General features: G+C 43.3%; 1 protein-coding gene across 1 annotated transcript in view; it reads left to right on the forward strand.

The window, feature by feature from the left end:
• LOC146809367 (tetraspanin-4-like) overlaps positions 1-16,118 on the forward strand; it is a 138,742-nt gene that overhangs the window by 74,514 nt on the left and 48,110 nt on the right. Inside the window, exons 2-4 of the mRNA XM_085616180.1 lie at positions 4,263-4,341; positions 11,258-11,449; positions 15,580-15,654. Coding sequence (XP_085472306.1) covers positions 4,273-4,341; positions 11,258-11,449; positions 15,580-15,654 — 336 coding nt within the window. The 5' untranslated portion in view covers positions 4,263-4,272. The remainder of the gene's footprint in view (positions 1-4,262; positions 4,342-11,257; positions 11,450-15,579; positions 15,655-16,118) is intronic.

The following is a 16,118-nucleotide window of genomic DNA, read 5'->3' on the forward strand; positions in this document are numbered from 1 at the left end:
TTGCAACTACACAGGACGTTGTCACGATCAGAGATAAGGTGTGTGTGTGGGGGGGTGGGGCATAGTAAAGGGGTGTTCACATGAGCTACTTGGGTCCCCTGCACGGTTTATATTTTTGTAGGCATGGGGAGGTTATCACAGTATGCCCAGATGAGAAGTGAGCGCATTGTATGTGTACAGTCTGTTGTCACCGCACTTAAAGACGGGAGGGGTCACTGTTCACACCAAGCCAGAGAAACACAAGGACCGACCTGAGTATGTTTGCTCATAGCGCATAGAGGCGATTTGTTCAGCCCCAAGCGCTAGAGATGTAAAGCCACTGTTTTGACACGCTTTTTTTATTGTTTGGGTTTTTTTCTCTGTAAGCCCAAAACTGCATAGTTTGTATTGTTCAATAAAACCAAACAAAAACGACTGGGGGTCTTTGCCTTTATTGCCCACTTCCGCCTCCAAAAAAGCATGCGTGAGCTTCATTCCCTCCAAAAATTACAACATGTTTTTTTTTTAACTGCTATCTTCTTATTTTTGGATTGTCACTTTAATAACGTACACCAAGTTTGTCATTGTCACAAACCACGTGCAGTGGACCTTGCCGATGGGGGAGCACTCTTCCATCGCTTTGGCAGGTGACACATATTTTCAGATATGAAAGGTTTTTTATTTTGCAACTCAAATCACCGCAAGACACATGCACACAGAGTACAGTTTCACACAGCCCCTTGTGGGTCGCTCAGCTCCAAGCGCTTTGAAGTCCTAATAATAGAATGCAGCACTCTACAAAAGCCATCAAGACACAAAAAGCGTTCCCACTGGCAGGCGTAGATTTGCTCTATTCACCCTGGTGCCAACCAAGAAAAGTTTGGGATGGCACTAGAAAGGTGCAAAGCTGTGGACATACAACTTTTTTCCTAAAGCGCCTCATACCACACATCTGCGGTTCCAAGAACTGTATGTACGTGATTATGTTGTGTGTATTTGTGTGCCAATTACCAACATTTCTTTGGCCATGGACTACAGTTTTTACTTATTTAATGGTACACAATACACAGCTAAAGAGTGACTGAAAGATTCCTAGGAAATGGAACAGCACAAGGAAAAACCTAATTATGTAAAAGAACCCTCACTCACCAACCTAATTGGTGACATGCTTCATCATTGGGTTCCCACCCGAGAGGCCGAGTGCCTCCCTGGTGTGCTACGACGCCTGAATTACAGCGGAGCAGGTTTTTTGTGAAGGGATGTGAGTGTGAGAGGTGGTGCAAGTTTTAAAAGGTGTCCGGTTTTATCCAAAAATAAATTTAATGGTGGAAATCCAGCGACCATTAAAAACATGTGAGACGGACGTTGACTGGCTAGTTAGGTTACCCAGGACCGTCCGGTTTAGTACAACAAGTGAAAAATGGTCGACATGTTTCTGCTTATCAGTGCAATTATGCTAAGCTTTCATCAGAACCGAAAAGGATTCCACAGCGGTGTACGCTCGCTAAAGCGCACCCTAACCAGTGGAACCGTATGGACGGTAAAACTCACGTTTCTACCAATATGGCCTCCTGGGATTTCCAAGGCCACTGGACTCTGTAAGAAAAACAAACAGGACACACATAAAACTGTATAGTGAAATCAGTGGACATCTGTTTGTCAGGCATCCAGGGGATGTAAAATACTTAAGTGATCCCGTGCTGTATTTGGGAAGACTTTTCAAACTGTAACACCGCAAGGGCCCCTATCTCAGGCACCCGTGTCCTTATATACAGCCACTCCGTATGTGATCGTTTTACGGAGGGGTCCCAGCTACAGGTGATACCCTGTAATATGTTCCGCCTATTGAGGTAGGCGGTTTCAGGCATAATTTATGCATTTTAGATATGCGATACCTTCATTAGAACTGGTGCTCAGTGACGCGCACTCGTATTAAAATATACAGCGCTGTGAAGTTGTTGAAAGCGCTTGAGTATATACATATAAAATCAAAAACAAAGTAGCATGGGAAACTTCAAGGCTTACGTGAAATAAAGACTCGTTTCACGTCATGGGTCCGGGAGAGCGGATCGAACTGCTGATAGGATCTAGACTGGGGGTGCGATATAATTAATGGTAGGAAGTAATACAAAAGGGATAGCCAGGAATCCCATCCAGAGCCCCCGGTACAGTTACTTCTATGCTCGCACTCAAGTTGAGGCTGTTCCTGTTTTGTCAGTTCCTGTTTATATCGTATATGAGCAATGGTTTCTGTACAAAGCGTTTCTTCCCTTATTTCTTATTGCATTCATCACTCCTTTGACCCCTGAGGAAGGGTCGAGTTGGAACCGAAATGCATTGGGTTTTCAAGCTTCTGGAAATTAATGTTTGTCGCATCTGAGACTATAAGATGCCAGAAGAATGTGTACATAAAGAACAAATTAAGAATAAAATTCTTGATGATTAATCAACAAAGATTGATGTGAATATTATTTGGATATTGATATGAGGAGAAACATCATGTATCATTTTAAAAGTGCTCACATCTAAGGGAAAGGAGGTCCTGACCCACACAGATTTGGATTTACCCACAGGCACGGTCAGACACAGTGCAACAGATGTTGCAGCACAACAAGAATTAATTGAAAAACAAAAAAAAGATCAGAAGTATATGAGTGCACTGAGAAAATTCTGTCGTCATTACATACATCTACATCTTCACCAGCCACTATTGTATTATCTCTCAGGTCTACAGTGAGGGCTATTATTGCCCGATCAGTCCTGCCAGACTTGCTTGTGTTAAGTCTACTCCCCAGCTTCCACCACCTTTGGGGAGGAGATACCTGCTTTGGTATCTATGAAAAAGGTGAGGAATCTGTGGGTTGGAGTATCCATCGGAAAAGCAAGTTATTTACCTTCATTAACCCTTTTTCTCTTGGATGCCCTATGTCACTGCAGAGAGTGCTGTTGTGTGCCACAATATTTTCTGATCTGATGGGTTCGTTTGGTTGTTGTTGTAAAGTCTGTAATGAAGCACGTTTGGTCTGTGACCAATAGATATTTGTATACTTTATATAGCTGTTCTGTGTTGGATATATGCAAAGAGTTCTATCTGATGTGTTTTGTTTGTGTATGTTTCTTTGAGGGTTTGTTTGTGTTTTTCTTGGAGGCTGGTGCTGTTGTGAGCCATGACGTAGCCCCTATACGAAATGCTTGTGGCATGTCGGGTGTATGTATGATGTTCTGTCTGGTGCATTCTGTATTATACTAATACTGATGCAAGTTGGTGTGTGTTGTTCTTTACTGATTTATTACTGTTGTGAGCCACATCTTAGAACCTATATTTAGCAATTTAGGAAAGAGTTGAAGACTCACCTCTTTAAAGAACACTACATCACAATGCATTAACTGTCGACAACCTAGCTACCTCTCCTATCACTCGTTGACTTTGCGCTTGTCTTTTAGCCAGTGCAGTGCTCAGCTGACTTTTGGCTAGGTTTGCCCTATACAAAATCCATATACATGCATATCTCTGTGTCTAATGTGTTCTGTTAGATGTTGTTGCATCCTGTGGGATCAGTGCAGAGAGTACAAAATATTTTGTAGCTTACCCGGATGGATATCCTCATGTTGCTTATGAAACCAGCATTTTCTCATGATGGGAGGAATTATTTCAGATTTTAGGCAGTGCATTTAGTTTTAATTCAACAACCATAACATACCACAGTTTATTGTGATATTTTACGACATTTGCCTATTTTTTTGCTCATTTATTTTATAATGAGATTCCTCATTTTTTGTGATGTAGCATCTCACAGAGTAAATGAATGTCCTAATTTTACAATATCCTAGCTAAAATGGGCCATTTTGTTTCCTGAACCCCACTAACGACTGTAGAATTCTAAGTAGTAAATGAGTCCATAAAAGGTAGAATGGGTAAAAAAAATGAATTTAGAAGTTGGCAACCCGTTGATAGGCAGGCAGTAACAACGACTGTAAGTCGTACAGGTTCTTAGTTCTTGTTGGGTCAGCAGTCAGGGCAATTTAATGGGTTGGTTTAACAAGGAACACGGAGAGTTACTCGGGTGTTCCATCCCTTAAATCCCTTCACATGCTTTCCTGCACCTTCCCGCCTCTGTCGCCTGCCAGCCTCTTCATGGTGACAGGATTCGTGATCACACAGCAGAACAGGAAGGCTCTGGATAACTAGGGCCCTGGATGCCTGCTTGAGGTCACATAGATGGTGATGTACAATGGAATGCTGAAATATCTCTTTCTGTACCATGCTTGTGTTTCTCTTTCAGAGCTGCGAAAATGGGGCTTTCCAGGGGCTGTCTCCTCTGTATCAAGGTCCAGATGTTCATCTTCAACCTCATCTTCTGGGTGAGGAACTATCATGTATATGTGTATCTGTGTTGTTTTGCTTATACACCATCTTCCTCTTTGTGTAACCGCATATGTGTTTATGTACGCAATTTATATATTCTATCCACAGAGCGCATGGGTATGGTCTGTGTATTTCTGCATCTGTCTACCCTATATATCTGTACCTACATGTGTGTACTCTTTACTTCTGAGTAGATCTGTATTTGTGCACAGCTGTATATATTTACACTGTATATCTGTGTATATTCACACGTGTACCATATATATATATATATATATATATATATATACATATATATATATATATATATATATATATATTGCAAATGCCTTGAAAAAACCAGGGATGACGACGCCGTGTGCTGGCTCAATTTCTTTTATTGTCAGTCAGCGCGTTTCGCCTGACCTGCAGGCTTGATCACCAATAATCATTACGGGATGATTCAACCATTTTAAATGTTTGTGCTCGTGAAGTGTCACATGATGTGACTACAAACTCAGTGTATTGGAAGAAAGACTTGTAGTTTCTATAAATACATAACGGCTACACCCTAAAGAATTCATCGACAATTATACAAAATTAAAGAATACTGTCACATGATAATGGAAAATGTAGCGCTAATCCGATGTATTGCAATTCAGAACAAAATTACAATTATTGCAGATTAATATCATATTAAAGACTTCCCAAATTTCACAATTCCCACAGTCTCAAAATATACAGGTAGAAACGACCACCTAGGTTATCGTAACTACCAATCTCATTAATAGAGAATCTCATTCGACTGAGCAAGATTAAACGCGCAATCGAATTAACACTCAGCCAACTTCGACCGAGAAGATATTATAAAACCCCAATGGGTACTGTTAGCAAGTGGAGGTTTATGTTCGTCATACTCAATACATCTAATATTCAATAACCTTATGCCCTAGTGGGCATTGTTATGTACTTAAGACAAGTCTTATATCTCCAATAGAAGGTGAAAAAAGAGATACGAAAAAATAAGGATAATTAAATAGCAAAAGATGGTTAAAAACAGATCGAGGAGGGTGCCTACTAGTACTGGATTCCATTACACTTAAATATACTAGTGCTTACAAATGTGTAATCAAATCTTCTTCCATGTTCAGCCCTGTACGCAATATATATATTCTATCCACAGAGGGCATGGGTATGGTTTGTGTATTTCTGCATCTGTCTACCCTATATATCTGTACCTACATGTGTGTACTCTTTACTTCTGAGTAGATCTGTATTTGAGCACAGCTGTATATATTTACACTGTATATCTGTGTATATTCACACGTGTACCATATATATATATATATATATATATATATATATATATATATATATATATATATATTCACTTAAAAAACCATAGGTTTCACACATGTTATAGTTAGCTGGGCATTTCCCTCGTAAAAAACCAATGAAATTCCCCGTTATAGTTAGTGCTGGCAACTATAACTCACGCGACCGCAATCCTCTGCTGATGACGTCAGATATTACATCACTGTATTTAGACACTTATTTACCCATGTCTTCTTCCATTCATCTTTAGCTATACATATATTTCATTTTTTTTTTTTCAGAAAGACACATATGTCATCAGTGATGTAATATCTGACGTCATCAGCAGCGGATTGCGGTCGCGTGAGTTATAGTTGCATGCACTAACTATAACGGGGAATTTCATTGGTTTTTTACGAGGGAAATGCCCAGCTAACTATAACATGTGTGAAACCTATGGTTTTTTAAGTGAATTTGCAAGGTTTTTTAAATGCTAATTCCTAACTATAACGTGTGTGAAACCTATGGTTTTTTCAGTGAATTTGTACGGTTTTTTAAATGCTAAGTTATGTATTTATTAATATATTTTTTTAAACAAAACTTTTTCACGGCGCGCGCACGGTGCGCTTCGCGCACCGTGCGCGCGCCCACTTTGCGCAGGCCAGGGCCGTGCACGCACGGAGTGCTTCGCGGATCGTGCACGAACAGTGGGCACGGAGCGCTTCGCCCCCAAGGGACAAATACATTTTTTTTTTCTCCGAAAAATCGCAGAGTGCGCGCACGCTGCGCGAACTTCGCAGAATTTCTTCCGTTTGGGTGGTGCGCGCAGGGTGCGCGCACTCGGCGATTTTTCGAAAAAAATATATATATATTTTTTTTGCCCTTGGGGGTCCTTCTGGGACCCCCTGACCACGGCTAGGGGGTCAGGAACTGTCCACCCTGCCACCTTTTCACGTTCTCCACATTTGTTTTTCACCCCCTCAGAGTGCGAGAGACAAAATGGCGGCCGACACTTCCTGGTTTCGACCGATTCGAATGTTTACTAAGATCTAACAACCAATCAGAATTGCGCTCGCGCACGGCAAGGTGCGCGCACCCAGCGCGCACGCTGCGCGCGTACAGATATATATATTGATTTAAATGCTATTTTCTCTGGAAATACTGAGCAGATTTACACCAAACCTGCAAAAGGCACTTCATGGACCTTATGGCTACCTCTCTGCCAAATTTCACGTAATTCTGTTCAGCCGTTCGGGCTGTAGCTGCGACTAAAGTCCCTATGGAAAAATCCATGGGGAAAACGCGTTTGGGGAGCCCCCCTTTTTCTCGGCCCCCGCTTGACGAATCACCCCAAGACTTTCAGGGTAGGAGCGGAGCAGAGCGCCCCATTAGTTTTTAAAATTTCGCGAGGATTCGTCAATCGGCGCCAAAGTTATTCAGAATAGAATTTTGAGATTTCCTATGGAAACTCGGTCCTAACTATAACTATCTACTGGCGACCGCCAGTAGATAATGTATATATATATATATATATATATATATAATATATATATATATATATATATATATTATCTGCTGGCGGTCGCCAGTAGATAGTTATAGTTAGGACCGTGTTTCCATAGGAAATCCGCAACATTCTATTTGGAATAACTTTGGCGCCGATTGACGAATCCTCGCGAAATCAAAATAGGTGGGGCGCTCCGCTCCGCTCCTTCCCTAAAAGTCTCGGGGGGATTCGTCAAGCGGGGGCTGAGAAAAAGGGGGGTCCCAAAACGCGTTTTCCCCATGCATTTTTGCATAGGACCTTTAGTCCAAGCTACAGCCCGAACGGCTGAACAGAATTACTTGAAATTTGGCAGAGAGGTAGTCCTCAGGTGTAAATCTGTTCAGTATTCCCTGAGAAAATAGCATTTAAATCAATATATATATTTATAAGCGCGCACCGTGCGCACGGTAAAACTTACGAGCGCGATTCTGATTGGTTGTTAGATCTTAGTAAACATTCGAATCGGTCGAAACCAGGAAGTGTCGGCTGCCATTTTGTCTCTTGCAGTCTGAGGGGGTGAAAAACAAAGGTGGAGAACGTGAAAAGGGGGCATGCTGGACAGTTCCTGACCCCCTAGCCTTTGTCAGGGGGTCCCAGAAGTACCCCCAAGGGCCTAAATTTCCTTGAATGTTTTTGCGAAAAATCGCGGAGTACGTGTACCGTGCGCGTACGGTAGAAATGGAAAAATTCCGCGAACTGCGTAACGTGGGCACGCGGTGCGCTTCTACAGCGCGCGCACGATGCGCGAAGCGCATAGTGCGCGTACGGTACACGCACGGTGAAAAACCTTAAAAAAAAAAAAACATAACTTAGCATTTAAAAAAATTTACAAATTCACTGAAAAAACTATAGGTTTCACACACGTTATAGTTAGGAATTAGCATTTAAAAAACCTTGCAAATTCACTTAAAAAACCATAGGTTTCACACATGTTATAGTTAGCTGAACATTTCACTCGTGAAAAACCATTGAAATTCCCCCGTTATAGTTAGTGCAGGCAACTATAACTCACGCGACCGCAATCCTCTGCTGATGACGTCAGATATTACATCACTGATGACATATGTGTCTTTCTGAAAAATAAATATTTGTAATATATGTATAGCTAAAGATTAATGGAAGAAGACATGGGTAAATAAGTGTCTAAATACAGTGATGTAATCTGTATGTATCTACAGGTATGTATCAAGCTTATCTTTATATTGCCTTGAGTGTAGAGCATGCACTTGTGTTTATCTACATAAATGTACCTTGTAAAACATGTGTAGCTGAATCTATTCTGTATAGTATTATAAAGCCGAAAGTGTGTAGTGTGTGTGAGCGTATGCCAGTTCATATCTGTGTCTGGCTACCCTGTGTATCTATGTGGAAGTGCATATGTATACCCTGTATATCGGTCTACATCTGTGTGTCTGCACGTTGACACTGCATGTGTGTATCTGCTCCCATGTATGTGTGTATCCTACATCAGTGCAGGTGTGCATCCCATATATCTGCATGTGTGTACTCTTTATCCGGGTATGTCTAAATGCACTTACTGCCTATAAGTGTATATATCTATTTCTTTGTGTATTCCTCAAGTGTACTTATTTGCTTAGAGTTTTAATGGAGAGCTATGTGTCTGCTCCTGGTTACACTTCTGAATTGGTGTGCTATTCAAATGCAGTGAAGTGAATTTATTTTATGTTACGTTATGTGTATTCTAAAGTGCGCCATCACCCACATGGTATCCTGGTGCTGAGCAGGTGTGTGTGTGCAGGGCGCATAGCTTGGTTAATTGAAAAGCCAGGTTTTCAACTTCTTTCGGAATTCAAAAAGAAAGGAGGCTTTGATGTGGAGTGGGAGGTCATTCCATGATTTAAGAATGATGTAAGAGAATGCCTATCCTCCTGAACTGGTTCTGTCTATGTTTGGAATGTGTGTGCGAGTAGGAGTCCTGCAGAGCAGATGTGTGTGGGTGGTTGGTAAAAGGAGATGCAACAGTTCAGATAGAGGGGCCTAATTGTGTAGTGCTTGAATGTGTGTGTGTGAAGTTTGAGATGAGTGCGTTTGTGTATCGAGAACCAGAGGAGCTCCCTGAGGTGTGGTGTGAGTTCTGTGTGGGAAGCTGAGGATGAGCCTAGCAGGCAAGTTCTGGATGATAATCTAGTGAATTGCTTTGTGATCCCGGCATAGAGGGTGTTTCCATTGTCCAACTTGCTTGTGACTAGAGCATGAGTGACAGTTTTTCTAGAGCCATTTGAAGATCTTCCTCAGCATCCACACGACATGGAATTAGCAGTCACGGCCTGCATGACTTGCGGGTGGAGGGGTGGGGCTGTCGCGCTGGGCTTGTCGCGGGGGGGTTAGAAAAACATTTTTTTTTAAATTTACCTTACCAGGTCCCACACCGCCTCCATTCCTGGCTGGGTCCCGCTGCTGGAACAGGCAGGAAGCATGCATCCTCCCTCCCGTAAGCCAGTCACAACGCTGCAATGGCAGTGTTGTGATTAGTGCGGGCAGTACCCAGCCGGACTCCTGTAGGGAGGCCATTTTCTCTATGTAGGCTGCATGCAGCCCACATAGAGAAAATGTAGAGTGTGCATGACTGGTTTGGTCGGCCCCAGAGGGCTGACCAAACAGTCAGGGTCCACAACAGTGGGCAAGCCACTCCTCCACGACCCGCTCACCCACCCGCCCCCAACCAAGCATATCCTCCCGCCCACCCCCAACCAGGCATACCCTGCCTTCTGCTTTCTCGCAGCACGAGAAGCAGAAACACAAAAGGGTATTTGAAATACCATTTTATGTTTCTGCTTCTTGCACTGCGAGAAAGCAGTGGGGCGACGCTCCTCCACCGTAATGGAGGAGCCACCCCTGGGAATCAAGATGCAGTGATGGCATTGACTTATATAGGTCATGTCCAATTTTCTGTCAGTAACCACCAATAATACAGATTTCTTTCTTGGCACAATTCTGTTAAAGTAAATGCATGATTAACACGTGACCCAGGCAGCTGTGTCTGTTTTAAAGATGACAGTGGACTTGAGAGCCTCCAGGGTACATTTGGAGGAACCCCTAGTGCTGCTGTAGTAGCAGTTCCACCGGGCACAACACGTAGATTTTGAGGACCAGGCATGAAAGGGATGATGTGTGTGTGTGTGTGAGTAAACTTTGTGTCTGTAAATAATACACTTGGGATTGAGACATGAATATGCATTTGATCGAGCCCATGGTATGACTTCCAGTCCCATTAGGGCACATGATAACACTTGAGGTACATGATTTTTGAACACATCTACCTAGAATGTTATTGAGTGCTGTGATGAGACTGGGTGCCATATTGTGGGCTGCATCTGATGGAAAATCAGAGCCTTTGACGAGAAGACGCAAATAAACCACTTATAATCACATATGCTTGAAATAATTGAGGGACCAAAACCTGAAAAACACAGTTTAGGACAGAAGTGTTCCTAATAACAATTTAGCTTTGAGAAAATGGTACTTAAACCTTAAAATGTGTTGACTGTTTCTGTATCGAATTATTGATTGACACCATGGCACTGGCAAGATAGCTGGTGCATTGTCGAGTGCACTGCCCGGTGGGCCTGCATCTCCTGCTCCTTACCTTAAGGCTCCTTTTACGTTGTGTGTCTATTTTAGGCCCACATATGGGCCTATCTGCATATGTTTAAGTGTGAACATGTGTCCATTTGTGATCCTATATTTGTTTGGTTGTGGATCCTTTTTCTTTATGTCCATGTCCTTGTTAGTGTGTATTTTAGTGGTCTTTCTACCTGGTCATGTCTGTGCCATTTGCTGTTTGGGTGTGTATGGTATCCCATGTATGAGTGCCCTAGTATCAGATGCAGACAGACCATATTCCAACATTGCTTCGGGTGTTACAGCAGCACCCCATCATTGTAAGCCTCTTTCAGCCATGCTTCTTCAGTGATTTGGTCTCCTGACAGTAGAAGCTTTCTAGGAAAGTGCTGGATCGGTTGTTGGTCCATCGCTAGCTCAGGTGTGAGTTGTGGACTCTCAGCTATTACTGTTATGGTGGAAATGCTAACTCTCTATGTGCCTTCCTCTAGCTGAGTGGTTGTGGCATCTTGGGTGTCGGCGTGTGGCTGGCCGTCACACAAGGGAAATTTGCAACATTGTCCTACACCTTCCCGTCTCTGTCGGCTGCCAGCCTCTTCATGGTGACAGGATCGGTGATCATGGTGGTGGGCTTTATCGGGTGTCTGGGTGCAGTGACGGAGCGTCGGTGTCTGTTGCTGTCGGTAAGACATTCATTTAATATCTTGTGCTGGGATAGAAGTGGTTTGGGGGTTGCTTAGCTTCCAAAACCTCAGAATCCAGTGTGCAATTGTGATAACCACCATGTACTGTTGAAAAGTTAAGATTAGACCTTCCTAACCTTGGCCATGGAGCATTCTCCTGGCTCCCCTCCTACCCTGTAGACCAGTCCCACACAATCCAACATTCACCTGGCCATCAGCGGGTGCCCTTAGGTCTCAACATTTGTGATCTCTAAATCTACCTAAACTCAACCTTTCCTATGACGTCATCACCACATCTGACTTTTTTCTAGATATTTGTATATAACACAAGAATTTCATCTTCCCCTCACTAATTGCCTCACTCCAACTGCACATTAACAGGCATCCTCTCCAAAACTTGTCTCCAGAAGACCTCCGTTGACCAATGCTTTTGCCCACCAAGACTGCAGTCATCTCTTTCCCACATCCAGAGCTCCCAAAACAGTTCCATCGCCGATCTTCTTCCCCTTTTTCCAGTTTTCTTTCTTCTCTGCCCTCAGACTTGTAGTGCAGCAGGACAATAAACTGTCCCTGTCTGCCTTTGTCACGTGGGTCACACCCTCTGCTCAACATTTACAGAACCAGTCAATACCTCACCCTATACTCTGCTGCAAGCCCCTTTAATGTTGTAAACCTCAACGAACTGGGCGTGTAGATATTCTACTTCCTGACCCCCCCCCCCCACCTATTAATTCTGAAGCCTTGTAAATGTCATAAACTCTGCCCTCTGCCTTGCCAACCTTCCCCGATCACAACACCACAGGCTCCTGGCAGGGCAGGGTGATTCAGAGGGTATAACAGATACCAATACTGGTGCCTCTTGTCCATCTTCAGGGCAGTCCAAAGCATCTGTCCTTTAATATACGTCAGCCTGCCCCATACTCACCCAAGCTCAACATTGCCTTAATACCTTAAATACGCATTGCCACTTTGCCATTCTACTTTACGTCCCTTCTTAGCAACTTAACACCGGCACAGACTCAGTCCTGAACACACTTAAATTGTCATTCCACAATGGCATCACCAGTTTTTGGGCACCCAACTCCACATCACATCTGTCCTTCCGACTAACACTGATCGGACAAGGAACCCCATGGTAACTGCTAGGATCAATGTCTGTCGTGCTGTGCATCCTGTATGGCCTTTTGAGTCATATGTGTTCCTAGGAGTGAGACTGTTGTCGCTGTACACAGCAATGAAAGTTCCATGCACCATTTTTGAGAAAACGTCTGTACAATATTTCTGTTTGAGATTCAGACCAGATAAATACACAAAGAAATGAAAAGGGTCTAAGGGTTTCCATGGTCATTAGAAGAAATGTGCTGTCAAAAGAAAAGCTGGGGGCAGTAAGTAAAAGAAACTCATTGTTAATACTGACTCAACTGAGCATTGGAGGAAAGTGTGTCTGTAGATGTGCCGCTATGTTTAGAGTATGGGTGTGCCCAGTTGTCTCCTCCAACTTCATGGTTTTGTTTTAAAACTTCATCATCATCAACTTATTAAGATGGAGATGTTTTACAAAAAAAATGGCGGAAATTTCTGGAAAAACTAAACCTGTGCCTGGGCTGAAATATTTTCCAACCCCAAAAATGTTTTTGGGGATAAATCTTAGTCGACTTTTATGAACAAATGTGAAACTCGGAAAGTAGCAAAGATTGCCTCCGTCACAACTGGTGGAACTTGTCTTATGATTTGTGGACTCCTATCTCAGACGAATGCTACTGAGATAACAAATGAAAGCAGGGCGCGAGAGAGCAAAGCCCGTACTCCTGGCTCTGAAACATGATTTGACCCTGATTTAGGATTCCCTGTGACATGGTACGGCAATTATCTCACCCAGAGCTTTTCCCACTCCATCAGGCCAGGCAGACGGTGCTCACTGCGAGCAGAACAATGGATATCAGAACAGAGTTAAACATGTCTTATTACTGCCTTACCACCATTCCAAGGGACCACCGTAAACATGGTATGACAATATCAAATCCCGCCCTATCTGTGATTGCATGCAGTATTACTGCCCCGAGCACCCTGGGAGCTGTAATAAGCCCTCTCTTGTCTGTTCCTCCACACAGCACCGAATACTTAGAAAGGAATGTGTCTAGATTTCTGGAAAACAGCACCGTCCTTGACAATGCAAGCATTCTCTATTTCCTTCTTGGTTGAACATGAGGATTAGGAAAAGTCTGTAAATGCCGGCGTCAGTTGCTTCTTTACTGCGCCTCATTCATGCAGGCCCTGAGCGCTCTCAGTATTTCAAAACTGACTCAGTCCAATGACTCCTAATATTCCAGGGGTTCAACCCTGGCACAGATGCCGCAGGAAAACGTTTTTATCAGACCACCATGACATCTGCATGTGGTGTTTGGGTTCAGAACATGAAGCTGTTGCTTGCAACTTTCCTTTTTTGATGCATCCGAAAGCCATATGGAGCAGTTTTTTAGTCAAAGTCACAGGCGTATGCCGAAGTGTTCTATTTTGCCTTCAGGTAAGTCTCCTAACAAGGAACTATTACAAAAGGTCAGAAAAAACACCAAAAGTGCCATAGGAAGCAGAAACCCCTTTCTCCAAGAAATGGTCCTGGTTCTGGGACTGTTGATCGGTGCCGTCCCTTGATACTGGACTCTGCCTGATCGATAGAGAAAATACTGATGCTGAAAAGTTAAAGCCACAGTTCTCTGCAACATTGGCCCACCCTTCGCAGGTTGAGGCCTCTGGGTCACTTCCCTAGGTTGAGCCGGCTCCTAGGGGCCTGGCAACTCCGGCGACCCTGTCTCTGGCAAGGCGCAATGTCTCCATGCCACTACAGACTCAGGAGCTTAAGAATTTAAGCTGACTATGGCGCCAACGTTGACACCATCAAAGTCAGCTGAAAGCATTTGATTGGCAAAAGAAAAGGTCAAAGCTTGATTTGATGTCATGCAGCTGACAGAGCATCATTCTACTGCCTAAAGATTATGCCCGCACAACACATGATGACTCGGAGGCTGGTAACTACCTTCCCATCATAATACTGATACTGGATTCTTCACAAGAGTACGGGCTTCCTCCTTGAAACTTAGACGCCTTTCCCAGTGACCTTTCAGATAGATTGTAAAAACAACTGGACTCCGTAGGCTGTCTTCGCGTCTGGCAGCTTTGGACCCCACCTGCTTCCTGGCCTGGCACGTCAACACTCTGTGGGAGCTGGCTAAACCTATAGTCATCAACCTACCATACCACCTGAATGAGCCATTTTCCAATTTGGCCAGTGGTGGTTAGGATGCCTTCAAATAGATCCTGGAGTGTGGCCTGGACTCTAGAGGTTGTTGCTCCGTCCATGGGCGCCCCATGCTGGGCGGCCACACTTGGATGTATTTCATTGTCTTCTCAGATGTTGTCCAGCGGACGCTATTGACCATGTTGTTAAGACAACTCTTCAAAAATAGCATCCCTACTAACAGACTGCTTTATGTACAGTCTGTCCAGAACCTAAGTCAGGTTGACTGTGAATCTGAGATGAATGGTTGTGGCTGGTCAGTGGCATATATTTGAAGTATAGATACTTTGGGAGAGAGGCGCTGCCACTGCATAATTTTGTCATGCCAATAAAGGTTGGTATTCTCTCTGCTGAGGGAGGTCCATTGTTCCAAACTAGAATCCTCAGAGAAGCACCTGAGGGACATTGGTGCACCCAGACAACTGGGCATTCGCTTTTTCCTGATAGGCCTGGAAAGCTGAAGAAGCATTAAGTTAACCCATGCCTCATGCGACGGACTCTGCCCAAACCCCGTCAGTCTTTTAGTGGTAACAGACCATAGGGGAATCGCCTGAGTAGGGCAGTCTCACAGCATTTTTCGGTGTGCTTAATGTTACTTTTCATTTGTTATTTGTCATGATATTTCTCCCGTGAGATTGCTCAGTAGGTTAAGATCCTAACTGCTGAGAGTTGTGTGATCTCTTGGTGACATGTTTCTGTCCTGGAAGGATTAACTCTGCCTTTTTCACTAAAATAAGTAACACATTTGTTTGAGTAATTGTCATTATATATCAAATGCTCTTTATAAATTATATATCGTTTCCTCGATTTCTCTCTTATCTCCTTGTCTTCACAGTTCTTCATCATTCTTCTGGTCATCTTCCTGTTTGAAGTCGTGGGCATGCTCCTCTTCATCACATCGCGGGACCAGGTACGGGACACTTTCCCCAGTTTACCCAATGCCAGTCCCCTGGAGCAGGAAAAACGTTTTATGAAAATATTATATAAATGTACTTTATCTGATCCGATGGGAAAATTATCATAGACTGTGTCCTAAGATGTCAAGGTTTTGTGATGGGACAGTTAATTGTCTAACTACAGACCCCGCTAATGATGATGCGGTACCCAAGAACTCCTCATACATAGTAGAGAAATACGCAATCATTTAACTGTTCTTCTCCACCTCCCAGACTGGTGTCAGGCCTCTCTCTATGTACCTTTCCAGTTTAAAATAGGCTTTGTGGTCTGGTAGAAGCAGGACTGAGTTTTTGTTCCTAGGGAGTTCACAGAAAGTAGCTCCAATTGAAAAGAATTAGGTAACTGATAACGTCTTGTGGAAATAAAACATTTAGGTCCAGAAAAACAGGGTTATTCACGTTTAAGCACAGATGATTT

Source organism: Triturus cristatus, chromosome 7, assembly GCF_964204655.1.
Source record: "Triturus cristatus chromosome 7, aTriCri1.1, whole genome shotgun sequence".
Taxonomy (NCBI): domain Eukaryota; kingdom Metazoa; phylum Chordata; class Amphibia; order Caudata; family Salamandridae; genus Triturus; species Triturus cristatus.